At 40.6% G+C, this 27,874-nt stretch overlaps 1 protein-coding gene, 1 long non-coding RNA gene and 1 other non-coding gene across 4 annotated transcripts in view; 1 reads left to right on the top strand and 2 right to left on the bottom strand.

Moving 5' to 3' along the window:
• The window catches only part of POU6F2 (POU class 6 homeobox 2), a 492,070-nt gene that overhangs the window by 340,341 nt on the left and 123,855 nt on the right, over positions 1-27,874 (top strand). Inside the window, exon 5 of the mRNA XM_055293368.2 lies at positions 15,909-16,288. Within this exon, the coding sequence (XP_055149343.1) occupies positions 15,909-16,288 (380 nt within the window). The remainder of the gene's footprint in view (positions 1-15,908; positions 16,289-27,874) is intronic.
• On the bottom strand, positions 1,250-26,186 carry LOC134731441 (uncharacterized). 2 transcript variants are annotated; one of them, XR_010113715.1, is made up of 5 exons: positions 25,724-26,186; positions 11,049-11,137; positions 6,408-6,534; positions 3,588-3,802; positions 1,250-2,584 (listed from the first exon to the last, which is right to left on the bottom strand). It is a non-coding gene; the product is annotated as an uncharacterized lncRNA (long non-coding RNA). The 2 variants fall into 2 exon arrangements; XR_010113714.1 differs by having other exon boundaries at positions 1,250-3,802; positions 25,724-26,179.
• LOC129490896 (small nucleolar RNA SNORA20) lies at positions 5,273-5,404 on the bottom strand. Its single transcript, XR_008660369.1, has one exon. It is a non-coding gene; the product is annotated as a small nucleolar RNA SNORA20 (small nucleolar RNA).

The following is a 27,874-nucleotide window of genomic DNA, read 5'->3' as shown; positions in this document are numbered from 1 at the left end:
GTGAGGAAGGCAAGAGATTAGAGGACAGTTAAAAGGCCCTTGCGCCGCCAGGAAAGGTGGCTCACACCTGTAATCCTAGCACTTTGGGAGGCTGAGGCAGGTGATCACCTGAGGTCAAGAATTCAAGACCAGCCTGGCCAACATGGTGAAACCTCATCTCTACTAAAAATACAAAAATTAGCTAGGCCTGGTGGCAGGTGCCTGTAATCCCAGCTACTTGGGAGGCTGAGGCAGGAGAATTGCTTGGACCCTGGAGGCGGAGCTTGCAGTGAGCCAAGATAGCGCAACTGCACTCCAGCCTGGGGACAAGAGCAAAACTCCATCTCAAAAAAAGAAAAAAAAAAAAAAGACTCTTGCAGTGATGCAGATAAGACAAAATGAGGTTAAAAAAGGGAAATGAAAATGGAAAGGAAGTGATAAATATGGAAACCATCTGAGGGGCAGAGTGAGACCTTTGTGGAGGTCACTAATGTGGTTCACCAAACTTCCCTGGCTCTCCTGCTCTCTGAGAGTTGACACTTTGGCACTTCCTGGTCTCGTTGCATTCAAGTGGTGCCATGTGACCAGTGCTGGCCAATGAGTTTCAAGAGAAAGTGATGGGGGCTACTTCTGGCCCAGAGCATTCAATTCTCACCCTCAAAAGCTCTCTTTCCTTCTGGTAATGTTCAAGATAGTAGGTGCTCCACCAGCTTGGCCACCTAAGTGACTACAATGAGCTGAGCCCCCTGATGATTTAGGACACATAAAGAAGTAAACTGTACTGGGATGTTGAGGTTGCTTGTTATCACAGCATAACCTAGCCTATCCTGACTGATCCATTTCTATTTGCCCCTTTTGTCCACATTGCAGTAGACAAAGTAAAAATAATACTATTTTACTTCTCATAAGCAAGACCAACCGTCCTAGCAGAAATCCATGAGACATTTGCAGAAAACATTTGTAATCATGTAGATGATGCAACCATATTACATCCTAGCCCCATTAATAGTCCAGCATTGTATTGTTTCTTATGAATTTTCTCAGGATTCTATTTTTGATGACCCTTTTCTCACAGCAGAGTGTAGAATTAATGTAATTATTTTGTTAAAACTGTCAGTTGCCTTCTTTTTAACTTAGTACATATGAAATGAATGTGTGAATTGAATGATTAATTTGCACATCAATACAAAATAACCAAATTACTCACCCAGTATCTTCATAATCCTACTAAAGAATTATATTGTAGAGATGGAAAGAGAAAATAAGAATGAGAATAATAATAATATTTATGATATGAGTAACTTTTACCATTTAACACGAGTAACATTTTGCTATACAATTAAAATCATTTTATTGCAGGTTTCTTCTCAAAGAATCTGGAACAGAATTACAAATCTGGCAAAGGTATATTTTGAATCCTATATCTCAAAATATAAAAAGATATGTAGCTTAAGAGACAGTATTATCATTTATTGTGTATCCCAAGCAAAGCTAGGATCCATGTGGTCCTAGAATCATGTCTTAGATTTCATCTGTAAAGTGAGGAAATATATGCTATCTCCTCTTCTTAAAAACTAAGCAAGAGCCAATGAAGTAAGATCTGGAAACCCTTTTTGGCAACCCTGAAATTGTTGTATATGAACAAAATTGAATTGCCCGTTTAGGAAGTTTAAAGTTCAGCCTAGATAAGAAAGATTCGTGGCGATATGAGGGAAGTTAAAGAGAGAACATAGTCAGATCCTTAAAAAGAAGTCTCTTGCTGTATACTCCAGCTTCCACAGCCTTCTAAAGGAATCAGCCACTGCATCTTTGTCACTTAACTTTTTTTAATCTGAACTGACAGATCACTGGAGAATAACTGTAGGGAATAATCCCCACACTGGCACAGGGGATGGATTAAATCAACCATGAAAATAAGCACTGGCCCATGTTTCTATAGCCTAAAAGAAATTTGAGCATAGTGCTGTGTTTAAACCAGGCACAGTAGCCATTGAATTGTCTGTAATATTTTCTCCTACAAATCTCCATTTGAAGGAAAAGTCAAACACTGATGCTTTGAAAGCTGGAGTGCATCTTGCTTTGCTGAATTGAAGGAATTATTTTATTAACATAGGAATATAAACTGAGCATACTTCTCCCTTCCCCCCATACCCGTAGCATAATTTTTAGTGAATATGGCTTATGCGTTCTCTTCTACGTTAATTTTTATAAATGTAAAAATATCCCTGGAAAACCCATGCTCAAGAAATGTTAGTTCTAATTTTAAACCTTTTAACCTCCAAGGTGGATTGGCCTTCTATGAAGTCATCAAAGATGTAAATAGGTCTTTTTCATATTATTGGAGGAAAAATAATGAGATTGAATGTGACATGAGCACTTTTTTGAGCTGCTTCCTATCTCACCCAAGTGTATATTCTGTCCTTAAACTCATTTGGTTTCAAGAAGACAGTGAGGCACAGACAGTGAATCTCAGACTTCTAGAAAAACAACAACAACAACCACTTGGTTACCCATGTATTGGAGAATTTGCAGAGCACAAAGAACTGATATCCAAGGAGAGTCCCATTGTTTCTGCCATGTTCTTCACCAAATCCTCTGCCAAACTCTGTAAGGAAAGAATACTACTAGTTCTTGTGTGAGAGCTAGATTCTCTGATGGATAAATTTGGTCCCATCTGCTGAGCAAACAGATTTCAAATCAAGAATCAATGTTTCCATAAACAGTCTATGGATTCTTTGCAGGTTATCCAAACATCAATTAAGCAAAATCAAGGAACATGTAGAATCTATCCACCAGAATTAAGTCAAAATGCCCACTCAAACCCTAGGAGTTCTAATTTGCTATCGTATTAACACCTGGAAAATGCTTGAAATTTGATGGGAAAAGGCAGAAGAGGGTTATTTAAATTTTTTGTCTTAAGATCTTGTTAAAATGTTTAGTATTGATAGAACTGCATTTTCTTCTTTAACTCATGCTGTAGGCTTATTCGAGGAGCAGAATTTTCATACCAAGCTCCTCACAGCTGAAAATCCATAACAATGATGCTTTCCCAGAGCCTGGGAAGAGTTCAGCTAAGCCCCAGGTTGTCCTAGTTGGTCAGAAAAGTCCCAGCTCCAGTTTCTTACCTTTGCACACTTTAAGACCCTTTTTTGTATTTCTTTCTCCTTTCCTACAAGACTATCTGAAATACTTTGCCTTCTTGAAAACTGCATTTATTAAGAAATTCAGGCCGGGCGTGGTGGCTCACACCTATAATCCCAGCACTTTAGGAGGCTGAGGTGGGCGTATCATGAGGTCAGGAGATGGAGACCATCCTGGCTAACACTGTGAAACCCTGTGTCTACTAAAAATACAAAAAATCAGCCTGGCGTGCTGGTGGGCGCCTGTAGTCCCAGCTACTTGGGAGGCTGAGGCAGGAGAATGGCATGAACCCAGGAGGTGGAGCTTGCAGGGAACTGAGATCACGCCACTGCACTCCAGCCTGGGCGACAGAGGGAGACTCCATCTCAAAAAAAAAAAAAACCAGAAATTCATATGCATATACCCACTTAACACATATTTATACTTTAACACCTTTATATTTTTTATCTATCAAGGATGTTTATTACCTTCAAATTTCTCTTCAGTGTGAATTCGCCAGTTTCATCACACTGGATAAGCTTGACATATGGATTAACACATGTAGTCTTATTAGGGATAAACAAGAATAGCAATAGGCAAGCTAGGTATGGTGGTATATGCCTGTAGTCCCAGCTACTCTGAGAGGATCACTTGAGTCCAGGAGATCAAGGCCAGGCTGGGCAACATAGTGAGACCCCGTACTCTAAAAAAAAAAAAAGAATTTTATTATGTTTATTTTATATTGAAAATAGTTCATCATGTTCTCCAGAGATCCTGATATAAAATATATAAATCATATATATAAAATTCTGTGTACAGAATTTTGTATCCTGAGACTTTGCTGAAGTTGCTTATCAGCTTAAGGAGATTTGTCTATATATACATATATAGACATATGTATAAAATTTCTTCATTTATAAAACAGTCATGTCTGACAACAAAGACAGTGACAGCTTTAGGTTATTTCTAAGTAGGCCCCCCCCAATAACATTAGTTCCATATATGTATGCATTAGTTTGTGTCAAAAAAAAAAGATGGTGTTCCAAGGTCAAATGAGTTTGGTCAGTATTGGATAGAAAATGTTAATTGGGTTTCTTTTTTTTTTTTTTGAGACAGAGTCTTGCTCTGTCACCTAGGCTGGAGTGCAGTGGCATGATCTTGGCTCACTACAACCTCCGCCTCCCAGGTTCAAGCGATTCTCCTGCCTCAGCCTCCCAAGTAGCTGGGACTACAGGCGCCCGCCACCACACCCAGCTGATTTTTGTATTTTTAGTAGAGACGGAGTTTCACTGTGTTGGCCAGGATGGTCTCGATCTCCTGACCTCGTGTTCCACCAGCCTCGGCCTCCCAAAGTGCCGGGATTACAGGCGTAAGCCACCGCGCCTGGCCGAATCAGCTTTCTTTAATGCTGAAATTCTAGCCATTAATATTCTAATGCTCACTGAATTTTCAAAAATAGGATGAAACATGCAGTATCTCCCAAATAATTTTTTTGGCCATCAGACACTTGTTTTTCATGGAACACATGAGGCAACTAGCATCCTGTGGAATAGTCCTAGGGAATATTTCTTAATCTATCAGGAACAAATGTCTATTGTTGACTTTTCAAAAGAGGGTTCATGCCACAGTTGGTATCATCAGTGGAGCCAAAGATGAATTTGGTCCCGTATAGGGTCTAGATCTCAGCCTATGGCAAGAAACTCAATGTAATTAGTGTCCTAGGCTGGATCAGAATATCACAATGCTGACTCAAACTGAAGAAGATAGACTATAAAACCAGAATGCCCATTTTAATTTACAAAGAGAAATATAATTGTCAAGGGGCGCTAATATTATTGCCCTTTGATCAACACCTTCTCTGCTTGTAAAGGACAATTCCATGAAAATCCTTATCTTGTCAGAAAGTTGCAGGATGAGTATAAATACAGGACTTGACATGTCAATTTATTCAGAGATATAATGGCCACATGTGTCTACACAGTGGGATATGCCTGCCAGCTGGACCAGATAGGGCATGGCCTCCGACCACCACCGCAACCTCAGAATTGGCTTCTGTGATGCCATCTTTCTGTACTTCCCGTAATGACTAACCTTCATCTGATAGACACTTAGTTTCTGTCAATATGTTAAAACCTTCACCAGTTCAAGGATATTTAGATATACTACACAGAAACAATGTCTACTCCATGCAGAAGAGATGAAAATGGTTACTTCATCTCAATTTACAGTGGCTCAATATTATTTTATCCCATGCGTATAATTGCTTATATCACAGTGAGACTATAAGCAGCAAATAAATGGGAAGCCATCTGTGTCTTTAACATGGCTTGGTGTAATATATATATTATATATGACATTGTAAATATGTATAAAATATAATTACATGGTATATATTATTGTAAATATATATAATTGTATGATATATAATAAATATAATATTATTATTATATGTCTGTGTATATGAGACAGAAAGCAAGCCAAGAAGACCTGATATGATTGTGCTTTCACCAACCCATTATAAATTTGCTCCATGGAAATTCATAGCTTGCCTCTCTGAGGGCAATTTCTACTTTCTTAAAAGTACTTTAACATGGCCTGTTACATAGTATAAACACCTCTGATAATAGTTTTAAAATATATAGTTTGATTCTTAGAAGTCATTTGATTCTTAGGCACTGAAGTCACTTCCCCCTTACGGAAAGTCAAAATGTTTTGGAGTTTATGCCCGGTCCCCAGCTGGAATCAGTGATTCACTGGTGTTGGGAGAAGTCAAGGGAATAGAGGGACTCTGTGAGGCAGGATAAACCCCAAGGTGTCATTTATGCTTCAGAGCTCCCTGGAATCAGGATGAGGCTGGGACTTGCCCTGAAATCCTGCCTTTGCTTGGCTTCTTGCCCTCCCATCCTGCTGTCCTCGCTCCCCTCCTGGTTTTTCCTGGGAGCCCTTCTTTAAATCATTTGCACTCAAATTCTTAGATCAGGGTCTGCATCTGAGAGAGTCCAATTTAGGAGACTGACTTTATAAGGTTGTTGAGAAAACCAATGAAGAAATTAACGTCGAATACTTAAAACAGTGCCTAAAAAAACATAGGAATTTGCTGTTATCATATAAAATGTAGCCATAGTTTTGAAACTAATTTTTGTTTAAATTTTTTATCAATGTAATACATGCATGTGGTTAAAAATCAATTCAATCCACAAGGCTTCTGAAAACATGCTAAGTTTCAGCCATCCTCCTCTCCACCCTCAGGATTACTCCCCAGGGGAATCACATTTAACCATTTCTGGTTTTAGGCTTTATGAGTTTACCTCCGTATTTCCAAAAGCTTCCAGTTTATCTCTGTCTTGTATTAACTTGATGAATCATCTGTTCATTTCCTGCTGTGGAGTATGAGGGTTTAGTTCACTTACAACATCTCTCACTCTCTTTTTCTCCCTGCTCCAAAGAGAAGCATAGCACTATTTTTAGTTAACTGTATAATTTTCAGTAGCATATTTAAGTCTCTATTTGTTCTGTCAACTACAGAGCCATCTCTTTACTCTCCACATAGTGCCTTGGTCCTCCCTTCCCCTCCTCCCTCCCACCAAGCTTTCCCTTCCACATAGTCAGGGGTGATAGCTTTTGTGTTCTCATGAAATCTTTCATGCTTTGTTTATAGGTTGTTCCAAAAATTGCAAGTCAGTAAACACTCTTGACTTTAATATGGCTACCTTATTATTTCCTGCAGAGCCAAAAAAAAATATGCAGTGATCAAGTATTCCTCTCAGTGTGGATTTTAGTGCCACTCAAAGAAAACATCCAAGTGCATCATCCTTTCATACTCCACCAGGTGCTCAAAATCACACCACATTTTACTTTCAATTAAGTTATTTATTTTAATTGACATTGAAATTGTACATATTTGTAGGTTACCATTTGATATTTCCATGCATATCTATGTTGTATTCATTATTTCGTGGATTTATCATTTTCTCTTCTAGCTATTTTGTAATGTACAATACTTTACTGTTACCCAGTCACCCTACTGTGCAACAGAACACCAGAACTTACTCCTCCTATCTAATTTTAAGTCTGTACCCATTGACCAAGCTTTGCCTCTCCTCCCCTGACCCTTCCCCACTCTCTGGTAAACACTGTTCTACTCTCTGCTTCTATGGCTTTTCTTTTTTAGATGCCACATATGAGTGAGATCATGTGGTATTTGTCTTTTTGTGTCTGGTTTATTTCACTTAACATAATGTCTTCCGGGTTCATTGATGTTGCTGCAAATGACAGAATTTCATTCATTTTATGGCTAAACAGTATTCCATTATGGATCTGTACCACATTTTCTTTATCCATTCACAGTTGCTGGACACTTAGGTTGATTCCATATCTTGGCTATTGTGAATAGTGCTGCAGTAAACATGGGGGTACAGATGTCTCTTTGACTATATTGATTTCATTGTCTTTGTATATACATCTAATAGTGGGATTGCTAGATCATATAGTAGTTCCATTTTAGACTTTTTGAGGAACCTCTATACTGTTTTCCACAAAGGCTGTCTTAGTTTGTAATCCCACCAATAGTATGTAAGTGTTCCCTCTTCACATCCTCACCAACGCTTGTTTTCTGTCTTATAGATAATAACCATTTTAATGGAGTGAGGTGGTATCTCGCTCTGGTTTTGTTTTGTTTTGTTGTTGTTGTTGTTGTTGTTGTTGTTGTTGTTTTTGAAATGGAGTCTCACTCTGTCACTCTGGCTGGAGTGCAGTGGTGTGATCTCGGCTCACTGCAACCTCCACCTCCTGGGTCCAAGCGATTCTCCTGCCTCAACCTCCCAAGTAGCTGGGACTACAGACACATGCCACCATGCCTAGCCAATTTTTGTATATTTTTTAGTAGAGATGGGGTTTCACCCTGTTGGCCAGGCTGGTCTCGAACTCCTGACCTCAAGTGATCTGTCCACCTCGGCCTCCCAGAGTGCTGGGATTACAGGCGTGAGCCGCCACGCCCGGCCTCGCTGTGGTTTTGAATTGCATTTCCCTGATAAGTAGTACATCACATTTTATTGCACAATTGGTTTATGTTTGTTTCTCTTATTGTTTCTTATAAAACCATGCATTTGTTTCTAATGCTGTTTGTTTGTTTTGCCAGAAATTTCTTATTGCCCTTCCTTTTGAAATCATTAGTATTATTATAAAAAGAAATGTGTATCTTCTTTAGGAATTGGCTAGCATCTTTTCACTTCTTACTTTTTCTTCAGCATTGAATTCAACAGTTTTTCTCCTGGAAGCTCAATGACTTCTTGTTCTAATTTGGAACAGCTGCTTCATATTTGGATTGTGACTTTCCCCGACAGCTTTGATTTTTCCTGAATTTTCTTGTTTCTTTTTTCACATTCTCAGATTCTTCCAAAATCTCAGATATTTTTTCATTACTATGGAATCCCCCTTTTTTCTGCAGATTTTTCCCCTTACAGCCTCTGCCCCTATGCTCTGCTGTGGACTGGCTGCAGTCTGGAACTGCTGTACAGCTGTCGCAGTGGGGCTCCCTTGGGTTGCTCTCTTGAGTGACTTAGATGCTGTTTCCTGGGTCCTTTGTCTTCCTCTTTCTTAGTTCGTAACCTTATTTTGCTGAAGTACCTATTCAACTTTGTAAGAAAAAGTATGTAAGGATAAAATTATGTAAAGATAAGATGTCTAAGTCATTGTAAGTTCCAGAATGGGCCTTCCTCTGCTCTGGCCCTGGCCAGACAGTTGAGCTAGCAATAGAATTCTTGGTGGGAGATAACTTTCCCTCAGGACTTTGAAGGCATTGTTCCTCTGATTTTAGCTATATAGTTTTGCTAATGAGAGGTATGATAGCAGTTTGATTTATGTTTCTTTATATGTGGCCCTTCATTTTCTCTCCAAAATCTTTTTGGATTTTAAAAGATCTTTATCTTTGGTGTCCTGCAGTTTCATGGCGGAATAGTCTAGGTGTGGATTGTTTTTCTTTCATCTTGGTTGGCACTCGGGAGACATCTGGAAGGACTGGGAAAAGCAATGGAGAGCTCAGTGTTTTGGGGTGAGACTGTAGGCTGACTGGCTTTTTTAGGGTAAGTGAGAGGAGAAGCACTTTACTTTGGGGTGCCCACATCCACATTAGAATGTTTTCTCAATTTCTTTCTCTTACTTTTTTGAGATTTTAGGCCTAGGTGGGGTCATTCTGCAGGTGGAAATAGTGGGGAAGTCAGCTGTTCCATAAAGAGACCTCAGCAAGCACCCCCTGGGAACTCATGGGGGACTTGCCACCTCTGAGTGCTTAGCCCCCGCCCCCAACGCTTTGCTGAGCAGGTGCAGCTCCCCTGGGTTAGTCTTGCTTAGCTTCTACATTCTACTTTACAGGGGGCACTCATCCTTCGCTCTTTATCTTTCCTGTTTAATGAGGCATCTAAAAGCTAATGTTATATCTCAGACTTAACCTGTCCTGAAACATTCCAGTAAGAGTGTGCCCTAAAATGTCAACAAAGGCGGTAGTGGTTGGTGAATTGCCCTAATTTCCAAAACAAAAGGCACTAAAGAACACTGGGTGATTTCCAGATGTCTATTTCTTTTCTTTCCAACCAATGATCTTGTTTCAATTTTTTTTTTTTCTAATGGCAGAACAATTTGTTTAAAAGAAATAGTCTCAGGCCAGGCGTGGTGGCTCACACTTATAATCCCAGCACTTTGGGAGGCTGAGGCAGGCAGATCACGAGGTCAGGAGATAGAGACCAGCCTGGCTAGCATGGTGAAACCCCATCTCTACTAAAAATACAAAAACTTAGCCTGGCATGGTGGCACGCACCTGTAGTCCCAGCTACTCGGGAGGCTGAGGCAGGAGAATCGCTTGAACCCGGGAGGCAGAGGTTGCAGTGAGCCAAGATTGTGCCACTGCACTCCAGCCTGGGTGACAGATTGAGACTTTGTCTCAAAAAATAAATAAATAAATAAATAAATAAATAAATAAATAAATAAAAATAAAAATAGGCTCAGTGTCGGGGAGCTGCATTTGCAAGCTGATCTGGTTGAAAGTCAAGGGAAAAGTCACACTCTCCCCACTTGCTGCAACTCCCTGTAGGGCTGCTAGGAGCCCCAAGGGTAATGGCTCCCAATCCCCTGAGGTAGGTCTTTAGAATGCAGATTTTGCCCTACTCTCTGGAATCTCATTTCCCAACAAGCTCCCCTGGTGATTCTGGTCCACAATTTGAGATAGGCTGCTAGAGTTGGCAGAAACAATCAACCTAAGAAAGAAACTTGGGTGGCTCAGACAATACAAGAAAATGTGTAGGGATGTTTTCATTGGAAGAATTTATCTCTTTATTTTCCCCTGACATCTCAAGAGACACTTAGATCTCCGCCTTAAATGCAAAAGAAGCAAAAAGACAGATTAAGTACATGTGTAGCAATACTTCTGGAGCTGATAACACTGAGCATATGCAAGATGGTCACACATCGTAATCTCTGAGGCAGAATTTACTTTGCTCATTTCTGACATTGTTACCAAGAATAAAGGCAGCGTTCTGGGTACACATGAACATAAAAATAGAAATAATAGACACTGAGGACTCCAAAACAGGGAGGATTGGAGGCAGATGACAGATGAAAAATTACATCTGGGGTACAATGTTCAATATTTGAGGAATGGGTACATTAGAAGCCAAATTACCACTATTATACACAATCGACTCACGTAACAAACATGCACATGTACCTCCTGAATCTACAATTTGAAAAATAAAAAAAAAAAAAGAATAAAGGCAGACCTCCCAGCAAGTTTCCACCTTCTACACTTTTTCAAAATCCCCAGTCCCCAGCCATCTACCTTTTCCCATCGACTTTGCAAAACTTCCATCTGTGGGTGCAGGCTAGGGATGCCCTTACTGAGGACACCAGAAAGGGTTTCTGATTTGCATCCTTGGTTCAGCTCCCTGAGATATTCTTACCTAATGGGCATGTGTGGATGTTCCATTTACTAACTCAGATTCCTCCTTTTGGGATGTTCAAGATTCCTGTTTTTTCTTCTTCTAGAGATCTTAGTGGGGAGCAAAAGCACACAATAAATACAGAGTTAGGGAGGCAAAGGCTACATCAGGGAACACAGGTTTTTCCATGGGCCCATTGATTCTTTACAACTGGGGCTGATCAGGGAGTTGCTTCCCCCAGTTAGGGACAAATCCAGCTGGGGAACTCTTAGATGCCACCCCGGGGATACTCTAGAGACAATATGTCACAGAGTTCTGTGGACAAGGTAAAGTGATGCCTATTTATTTTCCTTAAACTGGCACCAAGCCTGAGCACAGAGCTGCTGCCACCCTATGTCTAAGCATGGAGGAGGCATTTTCTTACCATCAAGGTAAACTAGTGGTATGAATAATGTGTACCATGGCCCTTCTCCACCTCCCTTCCATTCATACCTCTCACCTCCCTTCCTGCAACCACCACACTCCCCACAGCCATGTTTCTCTGTTCCTTATAATAACCTGTGGCTCATACTCAAATTAGCATCTTTATCTTCAAAACACACATTTACATTTCTCATCAACAGGCTTTAAACAAATGATTTGCCTGCAGTAGGTCTGAGGTACAACTGTACACTTTCCCAGGAGTTGAACAAGCAGACCCTTCAATTTAGGCTCAATAATGAGATACCTGAGCCACCTCTTCTCACAAGCACAGCTATGGAGCACATCTTTCTGCACGTGAGCAGTCTTCTGTGATCAAGCCCTTAGGAGAAAATAGGTTGCCTCATCATTACAAATAATCCTGTCATGTAAGAGGTTTTGGGAAGTGCCCAGGGTATTCACTGGCTGTGTAAACTTGGGAAGGTCACTTAACCTTTCTGAGACTGAGTTCTATATGTATAACATGGCAATAACACCATCTATCCACACAGTTGTCTTGAAAAGCTAATTCATCATATTAAATGAAGGTATCTTCAAACTGTGAAGCACTGTCTTACTTTTAACCCAGATTTCCTTGGCTGTTCTGTGCCTGCTCAGTGTGCAGCTTCCAAGTCTTCCCCGGCATTTCTCGAAGCCATTGGGATGGGGTCTTGTGTGCAACTAAAAATGAGTCCACAGTTCCCAACGCCCTGCCCTGCCAAACCTGTGCCTCTCCAGTGGGCACAATGTGTTCCTCCCTGTGCCGGGACCCTGGCCAAGGCTCTCCTGTGGCTCCAACAGGACAGCCCTTGCTGGTGGCTGCCCTGACCCCTGAGGACCATAAAGCCATGAAGAGCAAAAGAGAAGTATGCTCTTGCCCTGTGGCTTCCCAAGGCAATGTAACTTGGTCCCCAGTGTGTGAATATAGAGAAACAGCTCTTTTCTTGTAGTATGATACACATAACATATAACTTGCCACTTTAACTATTTACTACTTTATTAAATCTATTTTAACTATTAACTAAGTCTATGATTCAGTGACATTAAGTATATTTTCAATGTTGTCCAACCATTTCCACTGTCTAGTTTCAGAACTATTTCTTCACCTTAAAAGGAAACTCACACCCACTGGCATCTCCTCTCTTCCACCTTCAGAGCCTGGCATCCACTCCTCTGCATTCTGTCTCTGTGGATTCACTTATTCTGGACATTTCATATAAATGGAATGTGGCCAAGGCTGTCTGGCTTCTTTCGCTTAGCCCAGGCTTGCACGGCGGGGCTGGGATGAGGATGGGTTTGGATAAGCATTACCACAAGGCTTCTTTCCAGGATTCCTGGTCACTTTCAGTGATAAACCCTGCTGCTTCCTTCCTCCTCAGTGTGGGTTTTCTGCCCTCTGTAGACATATCCAGATGAGGCTACTCCAGCTCCCAGACATACCCGGAGGTGTGTGAACAGCAGTGAGTAATGGCTGTACTCCTTCCCAATAGGCTTTCACACCCAATCCACCAGTTTGCCAGCCATGCCCACATTTGCCTGAGCCTGAGAAGTCCAAGTAAATGCTGAAGTGGAGATGCTGACTAGAGTGATTATAATAGTATGATCTTATATTTTGGCATAAAGTAGGTTAGGATGTTGCTAGAAATCCTACTTCCTTTAGCATTTGAGCACCATTTTTCTTTCTGTACATTGCTAAGTATAGGACACATTTGTATTTTTCCAGAATCTTCCACGGACTTGCTTTTCAAGTGCTTTCGACTTTTCTTGTGTAAACCCCATCTGATATAATTCTGATACCTCTGATGATGTGGCTCCATTTATGTGTAGGGGTTTACTGAGGAAACTTTTAACAAAGATTCAATATGAGAAATTGTTTACGATTTACAGCTAATATATAGAAACTGAACAAATTGAGAAATGCAGGATTCTTGGCTACTTCTTTATCATATTAAATTATTTATTTGAGAAATTTCAAGACACTGGCTTTACCGTAACTCTCTCTTCTCTCTAGGAAATTTGGTTTGATGAAATTTTGTTTTGCGTTTCTTTTTCAAAATTTTAAAGTAAATTTTCAGAATGTATTTCTGGGCATCCCTTTTCCTTTCATGGCTGCTGTTTCTGCAGTTAAATTTTACATTTAACATTGGCCTATGTCATGTATAGTAACAAGACAGAGAGGAAACCATCATAAAAGGGCATAAATACCAGGGAAGAAAGTAAAGTCTTTAACCTTCCCTGCTTAGGGTCAGAATTTTACCCCAACAAGCATCATTTTATCTGCAAACGTTCTTTGTAGTTCAAATATTAATACAGCCTTGAATCTTCCTAACTTTATTCATCTTACTTTCTCGTTCTTCTGTGTCCTATTTCACTATGCTTTATAAAATGAGCCACTTCGATGCACTATATTTTCACATTTTTAACCCTCATTTTCATGTTAGTGTGTAGGTGGCTTTGGTGTTTTTCAGACCCAAGTTACATTCATATATGCCCCTCCTGCCTTCCTTTGCATCTGGTATATACCTGAACATATTTAATTCTGTATTATTTTTTGCTTGCAGATGTCAAATTAGTTTATGTAACTCAAAGGCTTAGGTTTATGCCTTTCCAGTCAAGCTGCTGTTATGGAAAACACATACCCAAGCAATATGAACTTAGGGATATGGAGGAAGGGAGACATATTTGGGACCAGGGCTCATTAGTAGGTTAGGGTTTGCTGCGCCTACCCGTCTGCCAATATCTATCTGCCAATATTCCCAGACTTTCCTGTTTCTAAATGCTGATTTAGATAAATGCTTTTCTAACCAAAATGAAGCAGTGTGGTATTTAAGTCAACCATGGAAATAAGCATTGACATATGTGCCCCCACCTGAAAGACATCAGGTTAGGTTTGATTTGAATCAGGCAGGAGGCCAGATGCAATCAAGTCCCTGAAGTCTGGAACTCCACCAGAAGGACAGATCAGGCTCCACTGCCCCAGGATCCTCCAGACTGCAGAAGATCTGGAGAGGTCAGAATTGAGCGGGGCTCCCAGATCTTTGATAAAATGTGATTTTTGTAAAATAGAAGAAAGGGGGAAATGGCAAAAGCAGGCCTTTCTCTAAAAGGTCTAATAAACAGGATGATGCCGGTGTACTTTCCAGGCCTCCCCCATGCCATCTCTATCTCTACGATCACATCACAAGCCCCAGAGCACCCTGGCTCTACACGCAAGGCAGGCCACACACTGGACTGCTTGCATAGACCTAGAGCAGTTGAATGGCTCAGTGAGGACTTGCTATCCCAACTGGACCGAGTTGGAAGCCCTACATGGTACGCGAGATCACGGAATTGGTATTTGATACCCCTGGGAATGGTTGCATCGTCATTTCACCAATACAGCTACACTTTCCTTTAAGGCCTGTAGGTTTGACATTGATCCTTATATATTTATTTGTTCATGGGCTTGTTAGAAAGCTTTTAGATTGAGATTTAGGCAAAAAAGAAAATGAACTTGGTTTTTAGCCATAAATTTCTCTAGACCATTCTTAGGTCAAACTAACCAGCTTCCTGCTGCAGAAATTGTTCAGTGCTACGTGGGCATGTGAGAACAAATTTTGCGTGCTCAGTGCTAAGACACCTTCTCCCACCAACTCTACTTTTCTTATAACAAGATCTTAAAAGATGATTTCATTCCCTCAGTCCTTAGGTGCTGTCCTGTCCTTAGGTGCTGATGTCTAATCACTCCACTGTTTGGTTCAGTCACCTGCTATCATCCTTCCAGTTTAGGGGTTCCGTCTCTTTAATCAGCAGGCAAAAAATTCAGACTCAGGCTTTTGACCCTGCAAAATGGAGAAGCATGTACTACTTTTGAATTAAAAAAATAAAAATAAATTAAAAAATAGAAATTTGACACTAAGGCGTCTAAGCAACTGGGTGGAGATCTGAAGTAGCAAGTGAAAATGATACCATTAATGATATTGATGATGAATGAAAAGGCAATTGCAAACAATTGGTTTTTTGTTCTTAACTCCAGTCAAACACTTACCAAAACAACTAAACTGGTTAGACTTCAAAAATCTAAATGAAATCTTGAAAGCATGAGTGTATTTCCCATGCAGTATGGAAAGGAAGAGAGAGAGAAAGTAGTTAAAAAACAATTTCCATTTCTACCACACACCTTTGGCTTGCATTGTTCACCACCTTTTAAAGTAATGCCTGATGTGTTATATGCTGGTCCTCGTGGAATTCTAAACTTTCCCCAGAAGTGACCTTTGTTCTCCCAGTGCCTCACAACCCTCTTAAATACCAAAGAGCTTCAGGGGGCAAGGACAAGAATTTTCTAAAGGAAACCCTTCTCCGCTTGCACTGGACAGGCTGTCAAGACCCAGCAAGACACTTTGTCATGTTATCTCACTCCACATTCGCTTTCTCTCCTTGTAGCTACCTCATCCCTGAACTCCCAGCTCCAGCAGCTCCAGCTCCAGCTCCAGCAGCAGCAGCAGCAGCAGCAGCAGCAGCAGCAGCCTCCCCCGTCAACCAACCAGCACCCGCAGCCAGCCCCGCAGGCGCCCTCGCAGTCCCAGCAGCAGCCGCTGCAGCCCACCCCACCCCAGCAGCCACCACCCACCTCTCATCAGCCGCCAGCTCCTACATCTCAGCTGCAACAGGCGCCTCAGCCCCAGCAGCACCAACCCCACTCCCACTCCCAGAACCAGAACCAACCATCTCCAACCCAGCAGAGCTCCAGCCCCCCGCAGAAACCCAGTCAGTCTCCAGGACATGGCCTGCCTTCACCGCTCACGCCACCCAATCCTCTACAGGTATGCTCCCCGTGCTTCCCATCTGCCCCTAGGAGCACCAAGGATCTTTCCATGGGGTAGTGCCATCCCCAAAGGCAGAGGGACCGCAAAACTTAGCATCCAGTTCTGCAGCATCTAATTCAAATTGATCTCTTAGACATAGGGAAGAAGAAGCAACTAGAAGGCAACTGGGGATGCATGTAAACGAAACAAATAGAAGCCCATTTCTGTTGCCCTCCAAAGGATAAATGTTATCTGTTTCCTTCTGTGAGAGGCCAGCACTATAAGTGCACTTGGAGCCTGTAATAATTCCATTTTATGATACTTTTTGAAGGCAGCAAAGATAGCATCCAATTAAAATTATTACTAGCACAGTTTTGTAGCCCCGTGGAGAACTGCATCTACTGTCCATGAGGCATGGTGGTTATTTCTCTATATTATGAATACAACAGTGTCTCACCTTAAGTACTTTGTGCTCTTTTGTTTCTATTTTTCTAAAGACTCTCTGGGGTTAGGAGGGCAAAGAAATTTAGCCCCAGTCTTATGTCCCAGATTCCAACCATTACTCCACAGACTAACAAGTACTCTAAATTCATGCCAAGAGCCTCAACCAATATGCATCTTTATAAAGGAATAAAACTTCTATAGGTTTACTTTATTACTGTGAGGCTGAGGGCTTCATAAATAGATATTTCAGGCTGACCATGAGAGCTCATCTATAACCTACCTATTGAGAAGGAATGGATAGGTGCATTCATAAATATATATATATATATATATATATATATGACTTAAAACTTCAGAAAACCATTTTTAACTTAGGTGTGTTTAAAATAAATTAGCTTCAAAACATAATGACTGTGATGTCATCATATCAGATCCAGAAATTAATAACTCAGCCAAGCCATCCATTCTTTGACTTGCACAATGACATTTTTCCCTGTGAGATTTCAGACAACTTCGTGTATTTGTAGTACTGTGACAAAGTTCAACAGAGTGAGCAGCCTGTGGACCTGTTTCAAGTGCCATCTCATCCCCCTGCCATAGTGGTGGGTATGAATCTCAGTCAGTCTGGCTCTCCCCAGCCTGAGAATGACAGTAGCAATGGTATCCTTGGCTCCTAAATAGAAAAGTATACAAAATAAAGACAGGTTGGTACATGGACAGAAAGGCAGGTGGATTAGAGACTTGGTATTTTAGAACTTAGTTTGTTGTCCCATAGCTTTGTCTCCTCCAATTTGGATTCTCAGTGGTGTGGCCCAAAGCATTCCTAGAAATGAACACATTTGGGAGGGATGAGTCATTGTGTTTTTCTGGGCTCTTGGGCCAGGGCTACTTTCAATTTGAACATTTCCATGAGTGGAGTTTCAAGATGTATTTATACAAATCTTATGATGGTGAGACAACATAACACCTTCGACCCAGGACTAAAATGAACATGGGCCAAAAACGTCTTCATTGTCCACTTGACACCTACTGAGAGAGCAGGTGTCATCAAATTTACAAAAGGCGTGACTACAGCAACCTTAATGTTGGCAGCATTTGGGATTCAACTTTATTATTTCAAAAAATTAATTTAATGCTTTTTAAGAACACTTACATTAGATGTACCTATATACCATCTAATTTCTCTATTCCAGGCACCAAAATAGGTAAAATTACCAAAGAAAAAAATTGCCCTTCCTTGAGGAGTGAAATTACTTAGGCATGTCCCCAGTTGTCCTATATAGTCCAGTATTCCTTCCTATTAGGTGAAAGTTTTGAGCTCTGTGGACCTCAGCCTTCCCTGAACACTGTCAGTGTTTTATAAATTTCTGTTGGCCAGTGAGATCCCAGTGAAGACAAGCCCTGTTGACTGACTGTTGACAGGACTTTAGATGAAATGACCACGCAGCCTTATGAAAATAAACTTAGGAGAATTTCTGAAAGTTCTCCTAACAGTTTCTCATGGAAATCCCAGGACTGTTTTGTTTTGTTTTTGCAACAAATGAAGGCTCAGGGCTACATTTCTTTCTTTGTAACACTGAGAGAATATTCTAATTTTTCATTATTGAAGTTTTAACTTATAAACTTAATAAATATGTTTAAAGTACATTTAAATATAGAGGAGCTGTTTAACTTCTGTGGATCTAACAGGTGACCACCAAATGAGTGACTTGGTGCAAATTTTTTTTAAAATGTTGCTGAGCAGATACAGAACTAATTTTGAACAAATCTGTGTCGGTAGGCATAAAAGGACTTTTTTCCTTTACTACAGGCATGTATAAAGGAAATAGAGAATATTTTGGTTTAAAAAATGTTTTACACTAGCTGCAGGCTTTTTGAGTTTGTGGAACATGGGATGTTTGAACTTTTTAAAAAGAAAACTTTAAAAGGAATTGCAAAGATATTTAACTCTCCAAAGTAATGATCTTTATAAAGTGTTTTTGTTTTAAGATTATTAAGGGAATAAAGATCAACTAAATTCATATATGATAGCCTAAATTTCATTTTACAGTCCTTTATTTTCATGTGGGCTTTATCTTTGTACATCATTCAAAAATCTGCTGGAGAGATATTAGTTTAGAACTATGCAATGTAGATTATCAGGGAAAGCCAGTCAATTAGGTTTTTTGCTTTAAAAACAAAACTTTGGAGGACAACAATTATTTCTAAAACTGTGCAGATGCTCCCATGTCTTTAGAAAAAAATAAATATAAGTAGGTTGTGTGGTATATTTGGGTGAGGTCATTTCTTGAGATGAAAAAAAATCAATAGTGTTGGTAGGTAGTAACACTCTAAACAAAAATTATCCAAATACCTCTTACTGGGCTTTTCTGCAATATTGCAGTGTAATTTTATTTTACTCTTTTACTCAATTCTGTGAAAAGGATTACATTTACAAAACCAAGTTGTTTTAAGATAGATAGGAGTCTAAAGCATTATCCTTTCAGAGACACACAGGTAGGGGGATCACTTTGTTTATTAATTTTGATCACTCAGCATTATAGGATGTGTGGTGGTCTAAAGTAGACTCTAGAAGCTGGCCCCTGGATATCTGTCTATAGATTCTCCATGGAGACTCAGGACCCACCCACCCATGGCTTCATTCTTGCCCAGGAGGCTTGAGGAGAGAAGTTCTAGACAGGAAATGCAAGGGCAGAGGTCTTCAGGGCCTGGCAGTCCCTGTAAATAAGTAAAGTAATCTTGGTTGTAAAACCCAAAATCAAATTTATAAAAACAGTGTGTGGGACAAACGAGATGCACTGTGAGCTGAATTTAGTCCTTGGGTGCCAGGATGGAGAGCAGTCCATACTCCTTATTTTTGCTCAAACGCACAGTCCACAGGCTGTGCCTGAATCTAAAACTAAAAATATAGACTGTGTTTGATAGAAGCAGAAACATAAATTGAAGCAATCTTTTGGGGCAAAAAACACGATCTAGGTAAAAAAAAAAACAATTCAATATGTAATTTTAATCTGGATAGAGACCCCATAAGCATAAGAATGGTGAAATAAAAGCCTCCTTTCTATGACTTTAAGAAGAATTTTCTTGAAAAGAAAACTCCGTGGGAGTTTTTATTTGCACTGGTAAAATTTCAGACATCTTATAAAAGCCCTATTGTGCACATATTCCCTCTTGAGTGGTCTGGAGATATGCTGGGCATGGTTGGAGCCCAGTCATGGTGTAGGTGGAAGAGGGTAACCAGAGGGCTTGAGTCCCCCTTCTAGTTCTGACCCTGCCTCCAACTAACTCATAACTTTGGATAGGTCACTTTAGCTCTCTGGACTTCATTTCCCTCATCCGTGTGGTCTAAGGTCTTTTTCAGGCCTATGAGTCTATAATCTCAATGTTAGTAGGCCTCTGGAATTTTATTGGCTATTGAAAACTCGATGGTCCTGAAGATTCTCTGAGTATTCTTCAAGGTCAGGTTAATTTCTTCCCACTCAGCTGGGTGGCAGAGTGAAAAGAGAGTGGAGGACAAACATAAGTGGGATAATGATAGCAGAAGCAGATTTTATCTTAGCTAGAGAGTCCAAATTAAAGTCAAGTTTTTATCCTCAGAGAGTCACTGCTATAAGCTCTGGTCCCAGATTGCTTTTCCACACCTATACATTAGAGAAGCTTAAGAAACCAAATGCTGCATTTAACCTTGGCCTCCTGCGTACCATCTTGCATGGCAGGACGCAGGATAATCTTTTCCTTTTCTTGTTCTATTGCACATTTTAATGAATAACAGAGGGAGAGAGAGATCAGTAGGAATTGGAGAGTGAAAGCTATCTGTGCTTGTATGAGGAATGAGGGGCACTGTCTCCTCCTCGGAGGTGAAGTTGCTTGAGAGCGTAAAATGTATTCTCAACCGTGTGCATTTGCTAATGGAAAGGTCTAGTTACCACTCAGGCACAGCAGAGTAAAACTGCATAGGAATCCCACCTCTGTTGTGCAGTGGGCATCGCCTTCTGGTCTTCCCATGTGAGATATTTTCCCACTGGCAAACTTAGTACTAAGTTCCAAAGTGCATACGTGATGGGAGAAGGTGGTACATTATCACTTTTCAAAATAAAGAGCCCAAAGCCTTGAGAAGGAGCTAGACCTATAGGACTTTCAATTTCTCTAAAGCAAATGGTCTCCAATCATGGGTCTGCCCTGTGGAAAAGACCCAGTGTCCTAGGCCAAACCCCCTTCCCCCCCAGCAATTAGTCTTGATCAGTTTACCACAATATTACTCAAGGCTCTGTGGGACTAGGTTTGTTTTTCCATCTATAAAAGGGAGGGGGTAAAATTAAATACTTTCTAGAACTCCTTCAGTTCCATTGGAGTTTTATGTTACAAACCCCTAAAACTGTGTAGAGTCGGGTGACTATGTGGGTGTATTCATATAACTCCTTTGTGTGGCCACTGTAAATATAGAACTCAGACATCTCTGTACCTACACAGGGCTAAATCACTATGCAGAATTCTCCTAGCCAGTACTGAGACGATGGTGAGGCTTGGAAGCACTCATCTCAGTTGCAGAATTTAAGGGTGTACTCAAAAATTCAGATAATGTTTGAATGAAATATTTTCAAAAATCAAAATGAACGCCAAAATCTATGAACAACAAAATTTCAAATTTTTAAATGCAGGATCAGTAACAGTATTGAGCCATATTGGAGTCTGAGGCAAAAGAAAAAAATCAGTCATATGAACATTTAGTAATCATGAATTTTTGGCACTCATTCTTATTTTAAAAATATTGTATTAAGATCTTATTCATCTTGATTACTACGTTTCTGGACACACCTTTAAATTCGGTTCCTGAAATGAGTGCCTCATTCATCTCACCTTCATCCCTCTCAGCTTTGCTACCGGCTGTCTAAATGATTTAGTTAGCAAAAATCCACCAAAGTCAATGACATTCTGTCCATTGTAAATTTCGGCCAGGTCTTTGATCTCACTTTCTAGTTGAACTTGAATGTTGCACCAAATTTTGCACAGTAGAAAAACAAATGCATGTTGGATAACAAATTGGGGCAAGGAAGGGGCTAGAAATCCATCTTCCCCATTGCACAGATCTAATAAAGCAATTATTTTTGATGGAACTGAAATGTTATGACAATCAAATAACTCTTTTGGCTGACATTTTTCACTGAACTAATTTATGATTTTATGAAATTAAGTAAGTTAATAAAAATAATAGAAGTATCACTATGTAGACAACATTCTCTCAGAGCAATCCGAGTTCTGAGGACCTTTGGAAAACTGGAAGAGTCCACGTGGGGTAGGCAAGGCTTCCTCTTGGCTAAAAAGCCAAAGAAAACTTTATTATTATGGAAAAGAAAATCCATCTAAGCTCAGAGAGTTATGAAAATTAAATATAACATACTGATGAGAATGCTTCTGTATGCTATAAATTTGTTAAGCAAATATTGATTAGCCTACAGATATAAAAGAGTATGAATTTACTTCTGTTTATACTACCTTCCAGAAAATTGAGGGCTTCATTCATGATTCACTCATTCAGTGAGAGGTCGGGTGGGAAATGAGAATCCCTTTACCCAACTGTATTAAGGACTGAATAAAATAAACAAAACATATTTACCCATATACTCTGCAAGGGACAATTTTTCCTTTTATGAAAGAAAGAAAATCACCTTAAAAAAACCCTCAGTTCAACATTACTGACATTTCAAAGAATTTATTACAAGCATTTGAGATCCAGGAGGAACAACAAAGTTTATATTGCTTTGAGAGTGGCAGGGGAAAAATTAGTTTACCAAGAATCTACTTATATACAGTAGTGCTTCTTTGTCATTGTCTAAATTTACCATTCCTGGGTACTGCTCTGTAGATTACTCAAATCATGTAGAAAGGGGTTTAACAAAGCAGGAAGTGTGTTCACACCACTGGCTGTGGAAACTCACGTCAAGTAGCGATAGATGGTGAGGGTGCCAGACTCAAAGGAGGATGGGAAGATTCTTGCAGCATTTGAACATGGCAAGTGATCACTTCTCAAAGAAAAGAGAACCACTCTGATCCTGACAGTGCGAGTAGAGCCATGGTCTGTCTGCAGCAAGCTCAGCAAAGAGCCTAGAGCCACATACACTGTCCAGTCCCTTCGCTGTTGGATGATGGTTGATAAAAGTAATCCCAAAGTCTAGCTCAGAATGCTTCTGAAACAGTTTTGCCTTCATGTGCATAGATGCAGGGTCTAGTGGCAATTTGAGATGCCCAAAATGTGCCAGCTGGCACTTTGCTCTGAATGAGCAATGCTTGGCCAGTATTTATGTGAACTTAATACAATATTCTAGTGCTTTCATGATCACAAGTTATTTCTCATCTTGTAGCTTTAATTTATTTCCCACAGGTTTGGGGTAAATTTTCCACTGGTTTTTAAATTAACTTCCAAAGCGTAGACTTGCAAGTGAATATTCTCCCGGTTGTAAAGAAAGCACTTTTATCATGATTTGTAAATATTTATTGAGCACCTGTGCTGTGCATTGTCCTGGAGAAGGTTTGCAGAACAGACAAAATGATGCCTCAGAGAAAGTGTGATCTTGAGAAGCGGATGGACCTGGGTTTGAATGCTCGCTCTGCTGGACATTTGAGTCAAGTCAGCACATCCTTCTGAGCCTCAGTTTCCTCACTGGTCAGACAGTTGGTGTGGGGATTAAATGCAATGGCTTATATGAGGGCATCTAATTTGATTCCTGATAGATAGCTGGCACTCAAAAAATGTTAGTATCCTGCCTACTTTTTTTTCCATCCTCGACTATAGATATTATAATCGGTTGGGGAATATGAGACAAACACATGCACTCAAAGTTGAACAAAACACAAATAGTCACAGGAATGTAAAAATGCATGTGCATACAATAAAATGATGCCCTGCAAACTACACAAAAACCCATAGTAGCTAGAATGAGGCTAACAATTGCATGTCAGTTTCATAGCGTCATCCTGAGTCAGAGAGGTATGGGGGATTTCTGAGGAAAGGGGTGAGGAGCACACACAGTACAGGGCAAACCTACACTAAAGGGCATCTCAGAGCTGTGGAGCTCCAAGGGGTTGAGAACAGAAAGAAAGGACTGTAGCCATGCACTCACATAATGCTAATATTGCCTAATCGTATAATCTTAAAGACTTCCAACTTAAACCTCAGTTTCCCCATCAATATTATTATTACTATTATTATTATTATTATTATTATTATTATTTGAGACAGAATCTCACTGTCACCCAGGCCGGCATACAGTGGCACAAACACAGCTCACTGCAGCCTCGACCTCCCAGGCTCAAGCCATCCTCCTGCCTCAGCCTCCCGAGTGTCTGGGACTACAGGCGTGTACCACCACGCCTGGCTAATTTTTGTATTTTTTGTAGAGATGGGGTTTTGCCATGTTGCCCAGGCTGGTCTCGAACTCCTGGGCTCAAGTGATCCACCTGCCTCCGCCTTCCAAAGTGCTGGGATTATAGGTGTCAGCCACTGTGCGCAGCCCATCAATATTATTATTAAGAATGAATAATTTTTTTTATTGTACTTGATATAGGATAAAGATGCCATCACAAATTAATAGGGAAATGACATATTGTATAGTAGTCAATAGTTGGGAAAATTGGTGTACAGATATTAGGCTGGGAGAAGACAGTTGTTACATCTAAAACTTTCAATATATGAACTATACAATAAACTCTTGAGACAAAAACAAAAACAAACACAAACAAAAAAAGAACCAAGAATTATTTTTTCCTTGTAAATTCCCAAAGTTGTAGTTTTTAGTATTTGGGTAAAGAAGAAGAATCTTGATGATCTCACTTCTGCCAATAACTAGATCGCTAATTAGTGGCCATGGGCAAGTCACCTAATCTCTTTAGGACTCAGTTATGTCACTTATTACATGAAAAGTGTATATTAGATGATCTTTAAACCCTTCCTATCTCCACATTCTATTTCTGAAATAACACAAATAACATGGTTTAAATTCTATGGAAAGAAAGAACGATATATGTACCACACCATAACATACATCACATATGCAGTACTCAAGAAATACTTCTGATTCTATTTGGCTAATATTTGCCATCTGTTGTGAAATTCACAAAGTGCATTTTTATATACTGATTTCATGCATTGGCCTCATGAGTTCACAGTTCTAACTGGAGTAACCATGATCCTTTACCTATGTATCTTTTACTAAGTTCTTTAGTCTCTTTTTCTCCTCATCACAACCCAGAAGAAGCTAAAATTGCCTTCATTCCAACCCAAAGAAACTAAGTCTCAGAAAGTTCAAGCAAATTTCTCAACATCACTAACAATGGCTGAATTGGGATTCCAGATCTAGTCTGTCTGACTTCAAAGTGTCTCTATTTATATCTTACCACCTCTGCGATGTTCATTTTGGTTGTTAGTGAAATACATATTCTTATTTCCTTATTGGCTCCTAGCATTTTCCAAGTCAGCATTTCTCAAATTTTCTTCCACAAAACACTGATCCAAAGAAATTTTATTGAAAACAGATTCCATGGTGGGTAGGCAGGTAGATAGATAGATGGGTAGATAGAAGTGCTGCATACTATATGCTGTTCCTATATATTTTGCAAAGTTTATTTGAATACTGAAGGCTAAAAGACATCTTGCAGTAGAGATGTCTAGTTAACACGATTTAACCAAGAAATTCTGAAACCTATGAAACCACTAGAGCCTTTTGTTTCACATAATGCTAATTAATATCTCCTGTGAAAAATCCTTCGGGAACCACTGCTCTAAAGCCTCCTTAATTGTGGGGTCAGCACAACTAAAATAACCTCCATTTCCTTATCCAGGACAGTATGTGGAAATCCACAGACAAGGTCCAATAGGCTGGGCCATGGAGAAAACCAAGTATAGAAAGGTGAGAAAAGAGGGAAGGAAAAACTTAAAACTAAGGCAAGAGACGAGAAAGCTGAAACGGTGTGGTTCTGATAATTGACAGTGAGGAAAATCACTTCATAAAATACCTGGCTGGGTTGCTTCTCACGGCAGCTGAAGTCTTGGAGACCTTCTCTTCCAGATAGTCCTCCTTCTTCCTTCCTTTTCTTCACTGCCCATTGTCTCTCCTGCTCACACAACCGGAGTCCTGCCTCCCCATGCCAGAGCATGCGAATAATGGCCAGGGTGCCCCTGGACCACGTAGCCCCTGCAGACCCACGGGACCGACAGAACTGGGAGAGTGCATGCCTTCTCCCCTCCTCACCTGCACCCTCCTCATCTTTTGACTGAGGAATTTCCAATGGTCAGGAGATCCCCCAGCCCCTGGCACCCTCATTCTCCACCCCTGCATTTTAAGAGGGTCTGTATTCCAAACAACAGGTCACATCAGTCTGAAATCTATGTGATAAGCCAGGACTAAGTCGTCTAGAGCACCAAGCTGTCAAAACTCCGCGTCTGTGGGGCATTGTCTTAGTTACAAGGCTCCTATCCTGCTCTTTTTCTATTTCCTGTTTTTAAAAATAGACTCTCAGAATCACTGGTGTTTTCTTTCTCTTTCGTCTTCCACTGTTCAGAACTGAATTGGGCATTCTGGCTGAAAACACCAGTCCTGGGGCCCTGTGAGTGCAGAGCCAAGGCAGAGAAAGGCACCACGTTGAGGCATGCAGGACAGGTTCACCTGCCACTTGGAGTGGCTGTCTCCTGGATAGGGCAATTCTGTGTCCTTGGCCACTCGGTAGGGATGCCTTCACGGCCGCAGATGAATGCAGCAGTGGAGGGGTGCCCTGCGTTTGTATGCTGTCAGCTCTGTGCTCAGAACTAGTAGCTGTGTCTGAAGGCCCAGTTGGGCTCCGATCAGTGCAACCCTTCCAGCCCATTTTGTCTGAACTGTAGTTCGACAGGGCTCGGCCCAGCACCTCCACTTAGTTTTCTACACCAGGAGATATTTAACTGTCATAAAAAAGAAGTAAAGTTAGAGATTCCTTTTTTTTTTTCTCGGCTGGACTCCATATCCTCCCAGAGACTAGCTGCCCTTTCCAGACATGAGTTCTCTGTCCTTGTATTTTGATGTTGTGACTGTGGCGTTTAAAGAGAACAAAGCAACATTTAGGGGTCTGGGGAGAAGATTTAAGACAAACCCTCTCACTTCCCCCAAGGAAAGCTCTCTGGAATCTGGTTGGCTTGGAAACTTGGCTTTTTGGTTTTTTTTTTAATTAGATAAAATATAAATAATCTTGAACTCCTAAGGTTCAAAAAAGGAATATTCCTTAGAGCAGTTTTCACCTCCAGTAGTCTGCACTCCATGGAAGGAATCTGACCAATCTAAGGCTAAAGCCAAGTGGTCTTTGGGACCAACCTGAGGCAGAAAGTTATGAAAGGCAGAAAGCAAAGATGGATGTTTTCCAAGCTCCCTGCATGCAATGATCACATTAAAGCCATTTGACACATCTTCAAGGCACAGCCTACATGTTATTTTCATTGCTAGTGAGCCTCTCAAGTGAAAAAGTGAGCATCTTCATACCAGAAAGGAAGACCTGCATGTAATCAAATATTTTCAGGGCCACTTGGGCCTGGCCTGGCAGGTGACTATCTCTCCCTCTTCTTGTCTCACCCAAGCCACACCATCTTCAAACAGCTGAGACCATGCCTGCGCTCCTACAGCCATATTTTGTTCAATTCCTTTGTATTCTTTTCCAAGAGATTTTTCAAGTTTACAGCAGTGGTTCCCAATGTTGGCTGTACGCTGGGAACACCTGAGGATTTTGTTTGCTTGTTTGTTTGTTTGAAGATACCAATGCCCTGGGTCCCGCCCAAGGATTCTAATGGAACCAAGGTGGGCACCAGCATTTTTCAAACTTTCCTGGAGACTCCAGTGTGCAGCCAGCTTTGAGGACAACTATGTATGATCTTGTAAACAGGCTGCCAATTATTCCTTTCTAAAGAACAAAATCCTACCCTTTGTTTATACAAAATGCTTTTTGCCCTAAGTATTGATTGCATGATTCAGCACTGACTTTACTTTTATGATATAATAAGACTGGGTCTTCATTTCCAAAAAGGATGAGCCAGCATCATTTGTGCTCTACCCCTCCCCAGATTCACAGCCCATCAGGAAAGGAAAACAACCCTGTCTGCGCTTTGTCAGCCACCTGGGCCTCTCTCAGACTCTGGAGTTGAAT

The sequence above is a fragment of the Symphalangus syndactylus genome, chromosome 9 (genome assembly GCF_028878055.3).
Source record: "Symphalangus syndactylus isolate Jambi chromosome 9, NHGRI_mSymSyn1-v2.1_pri, whole genome shotgun sequence".
NCBI lineage: Eukaryota > Metazoa > Chordata > Mammalia > Primates > Hylobatidae > Symphalangus > Symphalangus syndactylus.
This window is presented reverse-complemented; position numbering and strand designations above follow the sequence as displayed.